Genomic DNA, 15,508 nt, shown 5'->3' with positions numbered 1-15,508 from the left:
AAAAGTTGGTGCCATAAAATGAAGATTGTTTTGATGGGAATTTGGAAAATAGTACCCTGTTTTATTTGCATTTATTCATTCTATATATTTTATTATATTTATATGTAAATATGTATTTAAATATAAACATTTTAAAATATCTGTTTAACATGTGAGAGAAAATTGAAATTTTTGAATTAGACTGCACTAGTGGTCATTTACTAACAAAGTACGTGTATCATATTTATCAGTCAAACAATAAAAATTATAATGCTAGCAGTTACGGACAAATTAGTATGAAAAAGGATCCTCCCACCACTTGTAAGAAGCCAATTTATGCATTGCCATTATACGCAAGCTTAAGAAGTAGATCTAGATTTATTGTACACTGACATCCATAAGGAAATAAGCATCTGCAAAATCATAGCTGAAAAATTGGCAATTGCTTTAAGATAAAATTTTTAAAAATGTTTTAAAGGCTTGAGGGAATGAGAGTGGGTGGAAGGTAACATGTGATGACAATACGAATTTTGTAGAGATAATAAATTGTAAGCTATTGAGAAATAACATTGTCTCACCAATTCCATAGATTAATTGATCTAGATTATGAAGATATTACCTAATAATTATACATTGAGGGTTTATAAGACCATTTGGTAATTAGAAGTTTCTATTATGGTAATTACATATTTCTGAAGAAATCACTCTTTTGTTTTCTTAAAGAGTTTAAACCTTTCTTATGAAATTTTGCTCATGGATAAAACTGGCAAAGTCAATATTTTCTCAGAGATAGTTCAGAGAGCAGGTGCATTTAATACTCCCAAATAGTAGAATTAGAAACAAATCAGATTCTTATATATCATATAGGAAAGAGTAGTAAAATGGAAATCAAGGGAATTTTTTTGCTAATTGGTGCTATGATCTTTAGAAACTACCTTAAACTCATACATGCTATAATATAAGCTCGAAAATGCAACGATTGTGTTTACATTAGGACATGAAAAAAGTTCTTTGCAGGTCTCCAGTCATCCTAGAATTCTAAGTTACTGTCATTCAGTGTTTGTGTTGAGATAGGAGAAGCAAGATCTATCTTCTTTAGCTGTGGATTTCTACTGGATTTTAGACGTTGATGACCTACTGCTCAGAAGATGCAGAGGAGAGATGACCTACTGCTCAGAAGAGGAGAGAGAATTGGAGAGAGCTCTGCTCATTATGAGGAAGGATAAAATGCTAACTTTTATTGACTATTTTGTGAGTTACCTAGAAATGTAATTATGAAGCATGTGTGATTCTTTTTAAACATGCGTTGTAATTACAAAGAGTAGATGACTTGATCATTTGAAAACAGGAGAAAATCTAGTTGGTTTCCAGCCATGAGCTGAATTCTCAGACAAGAAAAGCAAGTGCACACGAAAGCTCCTGTACGGTATCATATGGGAACAGTTGGGAATTTTCTATTTTGAACTTCAGAGAACACAGAACTATTTCAGGATCTATGGAAATACTTTGGCACAAATCTATCATAGAACTTTTATAATTAGAGTAGTTATTTTGTTAATATCCAGATAATGCTTCAACCTTTCATGGTACAGGAAACTAGTAAATCACAATACCCTTGAGCTCTCTGAGTCTGGGTGTCCAGGGATGGGGTAGAATCGGGACAAAATGCCATCTGTTTCTCTTACAACATCCCAAGAGCAGCACTATTGGATTTGGCACAAACAAAGTCATGAGCCTCAGGTTGCCTTGTTCAATTTATCTTTAATCACTTTGGACATACAGAGAAAAAAAAACAGTATTTCATCATATCCTGTGAAGAGAAAATACTTCAGAATAAGGCATTTCTCTCAATAGTTTATTAGGAAATCAAATCAAACCTGGAAGGAATCTACAGCTACTGCAGTAAAAGCGTATCTGCTGGTTACTTGCATCATGATCAAGAAAACCTTCCACCATGGAAGTCAGAGGGAATAATTCTTTTCCACCACATCATAAGAGAAAGTTCGCAGTTGCAGAATTTTTCAATCTGAATAAAACTCTATTTTTATTTTTCAAATCTAAATAGTTTTAGTCGATGAGAAATTTCCTTTGAAGCTCTGGGTCTAATATGAAAACATTTATGTGTGTATGTGTACATACACATACATGTATATGTGACACATTAAATGTTTGTTATTTTTTAAGGGAAAAAGTGAGATATTTTGTCTATTTCCTCATTATAGGTACATAAGGGCAAAACATTTCTGTGTGTGTGGTCACTTCCTGTCACAGGCGCAGGGCAGGTGCAGCAGGGTGTGTAGCTTTGCATAGCCCCACCTTCTCGTGGCCAGATGTGTCATGGAGTGCTACTCAGCTCTAAGAAACGATGGTGGTATAGCACCTCTTGTATTTTCCTGGATAGAGCTGGAACCCATTCTACTAGGTGAAGTATCCCAAGAATGGAAAAATAAGCACCACATGTACTCACCATCAAATTGGTTTCACTGATCGTCACCTAAGAGCACATTTAGGAATAACATTGATCAGGTGTCGGGCAGATGTCGGGGGGTGGGGGGGAGGGGATGGGTGTATACATACATAAAGAGTGCGACGCACACTGTCTAGGGGATGGACACACTTGAAGCTCTGACTTGGGCGGGGGGAGGCAAGGGCAATATACGTAACCTAAACTTTTGTACCCCCACAATATGCTGAAATAAGAATAAAAACATAAAAAAGAAAGAAAGAATGAATATATTCTCCGGAGTCAAGGCTGTCTGAGTTAAAATTCCAATTATATCGCTTACGGTGTGTAATGTGGGTGAGCTGTTTATCCTTTGTGAGCTTCAGTGTTTCCATCCATAAATTGGTGATCATAAGAGTATGGGCCTCTTACTGTCTTTGTCGGGATTAAATTAGATAACCCACAGAAAGGGATTACATTGAACCTGGCCCATGGTACACTCAACACTCTTAGGAACTGTCAGCCCTTGCCAAAAGAGAACACGCTGTTTATTAAACCATCCAAAGAACTAATAATGGAGGTATTATTGAGTACTAATGGATTGAAGTTTTACTCAGGAGAAATCACTGGTCAAATATGCTTAAGGATAGCAAGGATGAAAAGCCTTACAGCACATCTCAGTCTTTAGAAATTTGCTGACTTGTAGTTTGTATCAAGTCTTTTATAGATGTGAACTCATTGATATCACACGATGACTTCAAGTGGGCAGAGGACATTAATATAAAAACAGGGGTTTTTGCAGCTCCATCCAACTGGTGTCTTCTCATTCTCTGCCCCACCCATTTCCCGTGGTTTTTCCTTCAGTGGAATTCCTATTTGGGCACTTTCAATGGCTCTCTAGTGGATTAAATAAAATGCAAAGTCCAGGGCTTGGTGTTCATGGCCTCTACAGTATGGCCTCCAGCATTTTTCCAGACATTGTCCACTATGTCCTTTCGTAGCTCACTGCAATCCATCTAAATAGAGCTGTCTGCATTCCTCTGAAATACTTCTCATTTCCCCAGTCCAGAGCTTTTTCTCATGCCCTTTCCACTCTGCTTACTCTCTAGTTCCTATGTCAAATCTCTCCTGAAATATTCCTTGCTCAGGCCAGAAGGGTGGTTGTCTTTTATCATATAAACTCTTGTTCCGTTTATTGTTTGCCCAGCAGCTTTCAAATTTTTGAGTGGAATCACAATAAGAAATATATTTTGCATTGGCACACATTTCATCTAGACTTATACACACCCCCATACCAAAGCTTCATAAAACAACACTTACCCTGTTATTTGCAATACCACTCTTATATTGTCTCTTTTTCTTTTTTATTTGGAAAAAGCTCTGACTACAATCTACTAAAGAGATTTAATTGCCCTTTCATTGTATCACAACCTGCAGTTTGAAAAACATGGGTGCATACAACCCATACAGAATATCCTTTTTATTTGTTGTGCATATTTATTCTGCATGTTCCCTGCCAGATAGAAAGTTACTCAAGGGTGGTACCATGTGGTACATCATAGAGTCTTTTACTGTATCTAATCATGATTTTCATATCCATAGTTCCTCAGCAAATATTGAGGAAGGAAGGAAGAAAGGAGGGAAGGAAGGAAGGAAGGAAGGCAGGCAAGAAGAATGGAGGCAGAAAAACATCTCTGGAGATGTTGATTATGCTCAGAAGTAGTCACTGTTATTATTTAGGAAGTCAACAGATGAGGATCATTCAACCTATTTACAGGTGAATTTTCAAGCCTAAGTGGTATACTTTGAATAATTTCTTCAACTTCATGATAAACTTAGAAATTAGTGTTACATTATGGAATCTAGAACCAAAAGAAAGATAGCTAAAACAAAATGACTAGTAGAAAAAAGATAACCTTCCACAGGCTACGTGCCTGCTCCCTGCTGAATTGTTGGGGTGTTGGAAGAGGTAAAACCAAGGGTGTGAAGTTTAGCTCCAGAGGTGAAAAAAGCTTTTGACTTGACTTCCATAAAGCCTGTGAAAATGCACTTCTGTCATCTCATTGTGTGCTGAACACATCTCTGCATGCTGAACACATCAGTCAATTTTTGTGTACTATTAGCAAAGTCAATGCTAAGAGCTAACACTTCCCAAACACCTCAAGGCTATAAAATTAAACAGCAAATACAGTCTATTTCATGATGTGTGAGATACTGCATTTCAAGGACATGCCAGATTATTGGTTTTTCTCAGATTCAAGAGGAGAATTTTGAGTGTAATGTAAATTTGAGAAGTCATACTAATGACATATATATACTATAAGGACATACCCAAGTTGACTGGGATTCGAACATAAGCCTTCATTGTTCAAAGTCCATCCTCTTAACTATTCTATACTATACTATATATACTCTATGCTGACCAAGTAACAACAGAAAAAACAATGCCTACCATAGATATGAATCCTTTTTCCAGATCTTTTGTAGATGCTTTCTGTATTTTGATCCTTAACATAACAGTGAATATCCAGAGATGAGACCAATAAAATACAGGATTAAAAAGATTATATAAATGCTAATAAATTACAATAATTTTATGTGAAGTAAATCTTTTCATAGAACACCAAGAGTTAAGTTCTACATACTTCACTTTGAAAAATAACAATGAAGTGATGATTTTGCCAACTTTGACTATTATAGAAGACCTATTCCCTAATATATTTAAGTGGAAGTTTTAAGAATTCTTATTAAAAAGAAATATATAATATGGATCACAATATATTATCTTCATTTGTGTGCCTTTGGTTGCCCAAATACTGTTACAGTTTAGAGAAAATAAACAACTTGACAATGTGGATTTGTGGTAGCTCCATTGACAAAAATTTAAACATATTGCAATTGTTGAATTTCTTAAAGGTTATTATCTTTCTTTGGAATTTATCTATATATGTGTAATATTTTTATATTTTATACTTTATATATAGTATACATATACAGAGTGCTTTATATTAAGAAGATATATACTGATATTGACATTTTACTACTTTATAACTTCAGTGTGCTATAAAAATATTTAGTAAAACATCACTGCCCAGAGAATGCCCATTTAATTATTTCATCTGACAAGGTTAGTTTAGTTGGCTTAAAAATATTATTAAATTTCAAATTTACATATCAATTTCTCATTTGTTTTCTCAGAAATTGTATAGTTTTGGAACATAAAATGCTCCTGCCAGCCATCTTGAAAATTCACGGCATTGAGGAGAAGCAGGTAGAATTAGTGAAAGAATCCAGAGCTCAGGATGGACTCACTACAATGGAAAATGAGCTCCAAATCTACACTCTACCGACTGCATTAGCAGAACTATAGCTAGAAAGATAGCTGGTTAGATAGATAGATGATAGATAGATAGATAAATAGATAGATAGAGCTTTGTTTATATATACCAGTCTATTGACTGGCAAAATAAATGCAAATGTTAATGCAATTGTTTTAACATAATTTACTTTTTTCCAGATGTTATACCTGCTACTCCTAAGTTACCATCAACGAATTCTACAACAATAACATTTACACCAACACCAAGCACAGCACCATTACCAAATACTGTTATCACATCAACATCTCCTAAAGGTAAGATTAACTCTTAGTAGAATATTGTTAATTTTAACAAACAAAATTAGTAGTGTTTATATAATTTAGTAACAGGAAAATAATTTGGGATCTTATATGTGGTTGTTATAAAGGTCCATACCATTTCACTATTTTGAAATTCATGTGTTATTTTGGGTTGCATGGAAAACCCTGAGATCTCAGCGGGCTTCTCTAACGGTATTCTTCTGGATCATTTCCTGTTTGAGAATGATGCTATTGTGACAGTTCCATAAACAAAGTTTATTTTTAGAGAAGAAAAAAATTACCATGTTCCAAGTCATAAAACTGTCTTTCCAAATATTCCAGTTCTCCACGTAAGCAGCACAGCCGACAAGGTGAAACGGTATTAATAACAGACTGATTTTGTTGGTTGCATTGTGCTGACAATAGATTTAATTGGTAGGTTTCAGTCGCAATGTCACCATTATTGTTACTGGATTGAGTGACAACAACTGTGTCATGTTTTCTGGATGGATGTTAAAGAGGATTACTATCCACAAACATTTAAAAAGCCATTAGAATCTTTCTATGAAAAATCTAAGAGGTTATCAGGGCAATCCATACTGCATTGCCCATTCTGCGACACACACAAAATGAGGCATGTTATTCAGGTACAGTAATGCATGGAAGAGACAAACAGAATTGTTGGTTGATCGCCTATGAGCAGAAACTCTGGTTAGAAAGCTAAGGTTATGGAAAGACCAGAAAATCACACACCCTGATGAATGGATGACTGAACTTCCTACTGATGTCTTTTCTTACCTCTCTTTTATCCCCTTAATTTTCATTCTAAGACCAAAGTCAAACACATGCAGAGAACCAGTGAGGGCTAGTTTAGTGGGGTTTAATGGGGCAATGATTCTCAGAGATAAAGGGTATCTGATCATTTTCCAGCATTTCTGCAATGTTTGATTCTAAGATGAAACCAAACCATTTCTAGCAACTTTAATTACCAGTGGCTCTTGTAGTAGGACATCAAAGAACCCTTCTCTGAAACCAGTAAATAGAAAGCTTGAGCTTATACATGCATATACACACACACATACACATATATTCTTTTTATGGACATTTTCACTGATTTATATTACTCACTTAACAGAAATTAAACTCTGGTCTGTATTTTTCAAAAGTTGTCCAGATGAGTTTTAAATTATTCACGTTCAGTTGTAAAAACCGTAATAGGCCAGAGAAGTTTTCCTTTTCATTAATTTTTATTATAAAAACGTTCAAATGTACCCAAAAGCGGAGAATACTGTCATTAATCTCCATATATCCATTTCCCCAAATCAACATTTATCTACATTTTACCACATTTGCTTCATTTTTCTTTTTCTTTCTCCTTCCTGCCTTCTTTCTTTTTCTCTTCTCTCTCTCTTTTTATTTAGTTGTCAAAGTATTTTGAAGGGAATCCAGACTTCATGCCCTTTCATCTCTACATGTTAAACATGCCTGTGAAACTGTATAGACAATTTATTACAAAGCTACAATGCCATTACAAAGCCCTCCAAGTCAATAATAACACCTATTATAATACCTATCATCTATTATGTATTTAGATAAGTTTTCAGGGTTAAAAATCTAGTAACCAGGAATCTGTCAGTGGGAGGGGAAGTGAGGGAAGGAAGGAAGTCCATTCTGGGGTCTCCAATGCGACCTGCCGGGAAAGAGCAGTGGATGGCAGGTGCAGTGGGGAGGCAGGATCTTACGCTTGCTTGCATACAGTATGAGAAACAGACAGTACGGCATGGTGGGTAGGCCAAGCAGAGGCAATAAGCCTTTTTCTTCTGGCTGACCTCATCACCATTTGTGTATTAAGGGTGTAGGTGGGTTGAACTATGTATACTGGATATTGCCTGTTCTCCTAAAGGCAATACAATGAATACACAGCAATGAAGACAGTGGAAAGTTTGTCTCGAGTTCTCATGTTCTAAGCAATGTATCAGTGTATTTGACTTCCTAAATTCAGACCCAAGGGGTTTAAATTTGGGGGAGTTTTTGACATCGTTCCATATTCCAGAATAACCATTTTAAATTACACGATAATATCAAAAACAAAAACAAAAAATATTTGTCTGTAGGGAAGGAGTTCCTTATTCCCTCTTCCTCATGGCTAATATGTTTCTCTTAGCCACAAAGAAAGTATTTACTGAAAAAAAAAAATGACATGGGGAAGCTTCTTTGTCTTCATTTTAAGGCTTCCCAATCGGATTTTCTTTGTTTATAGGTCAAAACCAGTTGGTTTAATAGTGCTTGTGTCCAGCTAAATCACATAAATTTTCTTCCTCTTGCCAATGGCAGAAATTCTATCATCAGAAAAGTGGAAAATGTGCAGCTGAGATGAGAATTCTTCTTGCAGCGAGATAGCCACTGAAGTGGCAGAAGTAATTGATAAAGCTTTGCCAGGAGCAGGGCTCATGCTCAGAGGTTTACCCAATTAGAGAGATGGGACTTGATCTTTTCCTAGGTACACACCAAATGCGCTGCACATTTTGTGCAAAGGCCAAATGGTCAGAGTTAAAAATCTACATTTGGTCATTATCAAATAGAAAGTGAATTTCTAGTATACAAAAGTGAACCTAAAATTTTATTTTTTAAATGTGACTATTATTCAGCTCAATTTTAAAAGCATTTAGTAGTCAATTTTTAATGAGTTGAATTATAATGCAGGAATAAAAACTTCTCAGCTCTGATACTAAACATTTCTAGTACTAAATACACAATTTAATGTCACCTGAGATCAACAGAGGAACCAGATGTTTTTGGCCATCTGTCTCACTTGGGGTTCTAGATATGGTGATGTCTAGGTTGCAGATCCTCTAGGTAGAAACTGACTAGGTAAAACCATAACATACAGACTTTTTAAAAAGCATTCTTGGAAATTTTCTGGTGTGATTAGTCAGAAAAAATGGGTTTGAGTACCTCATTTTTCGCCATAGCCTTTCTCTTTTTATCCATTGTCTTTCTCTTCCTTGTTAAGTTTGAATTGGAAATGATATACCTGGGACATCTTTGCGTATAAATTTTTGGTTTCTTCTTTTCATAGAATTTTGAAGTAGTAAGGTTGACATTTTGCTTTCAGTTTATCCTAATAAAATATGAAATGTTTACAAATTAGATGTTTTTGTGGAACACTTATGGTCTAAATAGAATTTAACACAGTTCTAAAAGCTTATTTTGGAAAATTGTATGAATGCTAGTTTACTAAACAACTTTACAAAGAGTAGAATTATGATATTCTAATGATTTAATCTTTTATAAATATTTGTTGGCTCAAAATGATATAATATCCTTAAAGATAAATAGACACAGCATTCTCTTAATATATTAACTTCAGTCTATTTCTATAATTACTTAAAAGTATATAATCATTGCTTTTGCACATAAAATTAACAGAAATCAGTTATCATTAGTTACTGAAACTTTTACTCTTGCAATAATAAATATGCATTTATACTTAAGAATTTTAACATATCTAGCACATAAGGAAAATTTCACTATAAGTTTTATGTAGAAAGCTTATTCATATTTGAATGTGAATATTCATGTATTAATAATCTAAAATAGTGTCCTTGGTCTCAACATAAAATTACTAACTGTGTGAGGTGATGAATATGTTAATTAGCTTTACTGTGGTGATAATTTCACAAAGTATGTATGTATCAAAACACCACCTTGTACACGTTAACACATTGACTGCCATGTGAGTTGTATTTAACTCAGGCTAGTTTTGAGCCTGAGGTCACGTGAAGCAAAACCCTGCCATTGGTTTGTGAAAATCTTGTTGATGTTCTCATTTTTACAATTAATATTGACAATTAAAAAGTGTGGATTGCATTGCATATAGCTCATGCACAGAAAACAATAAAAAATAACAAATTAGAAAGCATCATTTTGTTTTAATAAAACACCATGGCACCAGGGAAAAATTTTTTTTCTAGTGTGGCAGTCAATGTATTAAATATATATAATTTTTAATTGTCAATTGTACCTCACTAAAGCTGGAAAAAATAAAATAAAATAAACAAAAAATAAAAATAACATGTCCCATTTATCTTATAGATATTATTACAATGATTATATATACTGATCATTAACAATCACAAGATCATGGTTCACATAAAAGTTTCGGAACACCAAAAATGTACAACCATTTACTTCTTCAGTTTTGCGAAGACTGGATGAAAAATTCTGACTGAATACTGAGTCCTAAGCTCACCTTTATTGTATCTCTTCCCTTCATCAAACATGCAATCAGAATGGGCATAAAAGAAAACGGTCAAGGCTCAAGCCATATATCAAAAACATTTGTACCTGCTTAATTAATATTTTGAAATAAAGAAATGGTCAAGTGCTTTGAAAACCCAAAGATTGTACACCAGCCTGAGTGACAGAGTAAGAACTCATCCCCCTCCAAAAAAATTGCACATGCTTGATACTTTCTCTATAGTCATTATTATCCTTATATGTGTCCTAATTGATTTCTATGTTTTGAATTTTCAAGTAGTATGTGAGACATATACCAGTGAAAGATAGTGATAAGGTAATTTTAAAAATTCCATTCAGCCTATTATGGGTACCAAGAATCCCAAGGGTGGTGATGGAGTGGAAGCAAAGACACCTTGTCTGGCTAGAGGGGATGTTTCATTTATATATTGTCACATCTGTACTTTTAAGATGTTGGCATCGTGGGAGTGGGCAATGCACAAATCTCAAATCTCACTTTTGGGAATAAGGTTTCCTTTGTTGGTTTCTTCTTTTAAAATAAAGCCACATAAGAGTCTGGCAGATTATTAGAAAGTGATAAGTGCTTAGCAACGCTCTACATTATGATATAATTTCCAGAATCTGCCTGTGACGGCCACTTCCCACTGCTATCATACGGCCACTTCCCACTGCTATCATAATCTGTCCTCCCTAAGAAGTAGTGAGAACAGAGAATTAAGTAGTAGACAAAACCTTCACCACTCACATGGAAGTTTGTCCCCAGCCATCCTCCACAGGTCGTACCTTCTTCTTATAGTTTCTTAGAATCTTCTGGCATACAGCTTCAGACAACTTACCCTTTAAAACTCTCCTCTGGACTAGAGTTTTAAAGCATTAGATTAATTGTGCAGTGCCAATAGTTTCTCCCCAAGTACACTATGCATGCATATAAGAGCCAAGATTTTATATATGTCACCTAGTAAATATGGGACCTGTGTCCTAATCACAAAAGGGCATTCCAAAATGTTTTAAGAAAGACGGGAATGCTTTTATAGTCAGTAGCTATCAAACTGGAGTCATGCTGACTACTTAAGGCAGATATTTTTCCCTTTGTTTATCCTTATGTCTTGTGTGAGTGCCCCCTTATTTGAAACACTTATTAAATGCCCACAGTATGCCAGGAATTATTCTTGATATTACTCATTAAAAAGATGATTAAGAGTTGGATATTGCCCTCAAGAGTCTGGGATGGGGCCTGAGAACTCAAAGAATGTTTCGTGAATGAACAAATTAATTATAGGAGTTTGCAAGTTTCTTTGTGACCTTTTTTTTGTTTGAAAGTTTCAATGCCATAAGTAAATCAACAAAATAAAATGTAATTCTGAAAAAAAAAAAAAAAAGAGGCATGATACTCCTAGGTCCTAATGACGAAGTCATTTTTCCCAAAGGGAAAAATAAAATGATTTGAAATCATTAGAGTTTCGAGTTTTTGCAATAATTTTTTTGCATGTTTAAAGATATCAGATATCGGCTGGGCACGGTGGCTCACGCCTGTAATCCTAGCACTCCGGGAGGCCAAGGCAGGCGGATTGTTTGAGCTCAGGAGTTCAAGACCAGCCTGAGAAAGAGCGAGACCCCGTCTCTACTAAAAATAGAAAGAGATTATATAGACAGCTAAAAATACATATAGAAAAAATTAGCCGGGCATGGTGGCACATGCCTGTAGTCCCAGCTACTTGGGAGGCTGAGGCAGGAGGATTGCTTGAGCCCAGGAGTTTGAGGTTGCTGTGAGCTAGCCTGACACCACGGCACTCTAGCCCGGGCAACAGAGCGAGACTCTGTCTTAAAAAAGAAAAAAAAAAGATATCAGGTATCAATCTGCAGTGTAAATTTGCTTTTGGGGCCTGTTATACAAAAACATGTGTTGTTTTTTTCTTTGTTTTTTTAAAATCAGGCCACTGAAGCATTCAATACTTATATTCCTCTTTGGAGAAGAGAAGCTAGAAAATGGAAAAATTAAAGAAAAACAAAGGCTTACCCAGTACCTCTGCAGAGGGATTCCAGCCCATCTCCAGATTTGACTTACCTTTATTTATTCCTTGACAAGTGAGATGAGATTGTAATTAATACTAATGTCATCTATCTTATCAAACTAGGAGCAAACAGCAGTGAGATATTAAATGTGTCTCTGGTGACAACAGTTTCTTCATTCATAAGAGTTAAAAGTGAAGGTGAGTAATGATTCATTTTGCCACCATCTTTTAAATATGTATAATCCACACCCTATACTTGTCACTCTTTTAAAGTATACAATTCAGTGGTTTTTAGTATATTCACAAGATTGTGCCACCAACACGCATATCTAATTCCAGAATATTTTCATCTCCCCGAAAGGAAACCCTGAATCCATTACCAATCACTCTCCACTTCCCCTTTCCCTGTCTCTGGTAACCACGAACCTACTTTCTGTCTTCATACATTTGCCTATTCTGGACATTTCTTATAAATGGAATCATACAATATGTGAGCTTTTGTATCTGGCTTCTTTCACTTAGCATAATATTCTCAAGTTCATCCACGCTGTTGCCTGTATCTGTAGTGCATTCTTTTTTACGATCCGAACAATATTTCACTGTGGGAATATACTATATTTCGTTAATGTATTTATTAATTGATGAACATTTGGGTTGTTTCTACTTTTTGATAATTATAAATAATGCTGCTATGAACATTTGTGTACAAGTTTTTGTGTGTCCATGTTTGTCATTTCTCTTAAATATATAACTTGACGTGAAATTGCTAAATCATATCAGAGCTGCGTTTAACATTATGAGGAGCTGGTTTCCAAAGCAGCTACACTATATTATTTCCTCATTTAAGGGGAAGGTTGGAGTCAAGGTCTGTTCTCTGGATGGGTTCCTACATTCTCAAATGTGCAGTTTCTGCACCTTGGGTGAACTTTCCCACTTCCATGGTGTCATGAACATCAATTTCTGCTTTCCTGCTACAATAAGACATGTCTTTACTTTCCTCAAGTGTTTCCCTCTTGATTTAATACTTCAAGATGTCTCTAAAGTTTGTAGCTATTTCCACTCATTCTTTCTCATATGCAAGGTTAACACTGTAGTCTACATTTAAATTTATTTCACTTCTGTTTGTGTCCCAATTCCTTAAGCCTTTTTACCTGAAGGAAGACATAGTTATCTGCTGTCTATGAAGTCTGTTGCAAACTCTCAGTTTCTCCAGCATGAACTCCTCAACTGCACTAAGAATTTGCATTACAGAGTAGATGCTTGTTACCATAGAATGGAAGCTGACTGGCACTTCTGGAAGGTACCAGCAATTCTTGCTCCATCCTACTCTATGATAGGAATCTACTAAACTGCTTTCCCCCCATCTCCAGCTAACACCAAGCATGAACCAAATGGCATGACTGCCATTCCTTTGCTAGCCCAATGCTCCCCATCCTGGACTTCAAAAAGACTGAAGAGCTTTTCATTCTGCTTTTATAACATTTATGCAAATATAGATTATTTCAAGTCATCACATAGCAATCTTATTTTTGAAAAGCTCAGATTACGTTTTCTTTGCTGTTCATTTTTCTTTCTTCAAAAAAATGAACTAAGCATAATTCAAAGTATATTCTGTTTATTTCTTGTTATCCCTTCTCCCCTGGCTATTCCACCTGCTTGAAAATTCTCTCCCAGGCTGCACGAGAACCGTGGTGCCATCTTTAACTACTACCACTTCCTTGCCATCCTCTTCCCAGAGTTTAACTGAGTGATTAACTTTTGCATCAGAAAGGCTTGAATTCAGGTCATAGCTCTCTCCTATTACAATTTATATGATTGAGGGGAAATTATTTCTCTGAGTCCACATAAAACTATGGTCATAATGATGACTTAATTCGTAAGATTATTATAATGATCAAATGAGATTACCTATAGCAGGTACATAGGAAAGTCTAATGTCCCTCCACTTTCTTTACAGTAATTAACTGTATCACCAAAAGGCAAATATTGAAATGCTATATTTCTAAATCTGGGTCAGAAGACTTTCAGCAATTAATCTTCAAGTTGTAATTGGATGTTAATATGAATATTAATAAGACTGTCCAGTGATTTGTTGTACCCTGATGGCTGCTTGTCCTCCTTACAGAATTAGGGACCACAGCCAATGGTGCCTTGAAGAATGAGTCCACCACCACAAATGCAACAGTGACAAATCCTCCACTTCCAAATGCTGTCTCAACGTCACAAAGTTTCCAACACATGAGTAAGTAATGAGAATTGGTGCTGATGTGTTAAACTAGTGTGTTGGCCAGGACTAACCTCAGAAGGTTTTTCAGCTCACAATTTCCAACGAATCATGCCCCACTTATTTTCTCTCCTCGTCTGTACCAAATAGGACAACCCTTTGGCAACCTTGTTTTTTACAGTTAGATTCTGTCCCACTACCGCACAAATGGGTGTGTGCCAAGGAAGATTAATTCAAGGTTGGGCAGTAATCTATGTTATTACCTGGCACAAAAAGGACAGCTCAGCCAACAAATTAGACATCTTTGATGAAACGGGAAAATTCTTAGAAAGAAATACATTGCAAAAATTGACTCATGAAAATATAGAAGTCTGAAAAGATCTATAACAATTAGAAAAATTGAAATAAAAATTTGAATATTCTATGAAGAAAATTCCAAGCCAAGATGGCTTCAATTGTGAATTCTACAAAATGTTTTCAAAAGAAACAATACCAATTCTTCCCAAATTCTTTCAGAAAGTAGAGGAGGAGGGAACACTGCACAGTAATTCTCTGAGGGTATTACTCAGATACCGAAGCTAGAAAGGAATGAAAAGAAAAAGTAAGTAAGGAAAACTACAGATCAATATCCCTCATGAACATAGCTGCAAATATCCTTAATAACATATTAGCAAACAAATGCAGTAACACAGAAAAAGGAGTAAAATATGAACAAATGAGTTTATTCTCCAAATGCAAGGTTGGTTTAACATATAAAAATCAAATAAGATAATACACCATAATAGTAGAATCAGTACGTTCATAAACAGCATTTGACAAAATCTTATATCCACTCATGAAAAACTCTCAAAGAGCTAGCAATAAAATGGAACTTCCTCAACCTGATTAAGGGCATCTACAGAAAACCTACAGCTAACATCACACCTAATAGTAAAAGGTAATGTTTTCCCCTTAAGGTCTGGAACACAGCA

The 15,508-nt window shown here is 35.3% G+C and overlaps 1 protein-coding gene across 1 annotated transcript in view; it reads left to right on the top strand.

Annotated features, from left to right (window-relative positions):
* EMCN (endomucin) overlaps positions 1-15,508 on the top strand; it is an 80,170-nt gene that overhangs the window by 24,391 nt on the left and 40,271 nt on the right. The window contains exons 2-4 of the mRNA XM_045536749.1: positions 5,940-6,056; positions 12,437-12,511; positions 14,439-14,555. Coding sequence (XP_045392705.1) covers positions 5,940-6,056; positions 12,437-12,511; positions 14,439-14,555 — 309 coding nt within the window. The remainder of the gene's footprint in view (positions 1-5,939; positions 6,057-12,436; positions 12,512-14,438; positions 14,556-15,508) is intronic.

Source organism: Lemur catta, chromosome 24 (assembly GCF_020740605.2).
Source record: "Lemur catta isolate mLemCat1 chromosome 24, mLemCat1.pri, whole genome shotgun sequence".
NCBI lineage: Eukaryota > Metazoa > Chordata > Mammalia > Primates > Lemuridae > Lemur > Lemur catta.
Note: the sequence above shows the minus strand (reverse complement) of the source record. Positions and strands in the feature narration are given on the sequence as shown.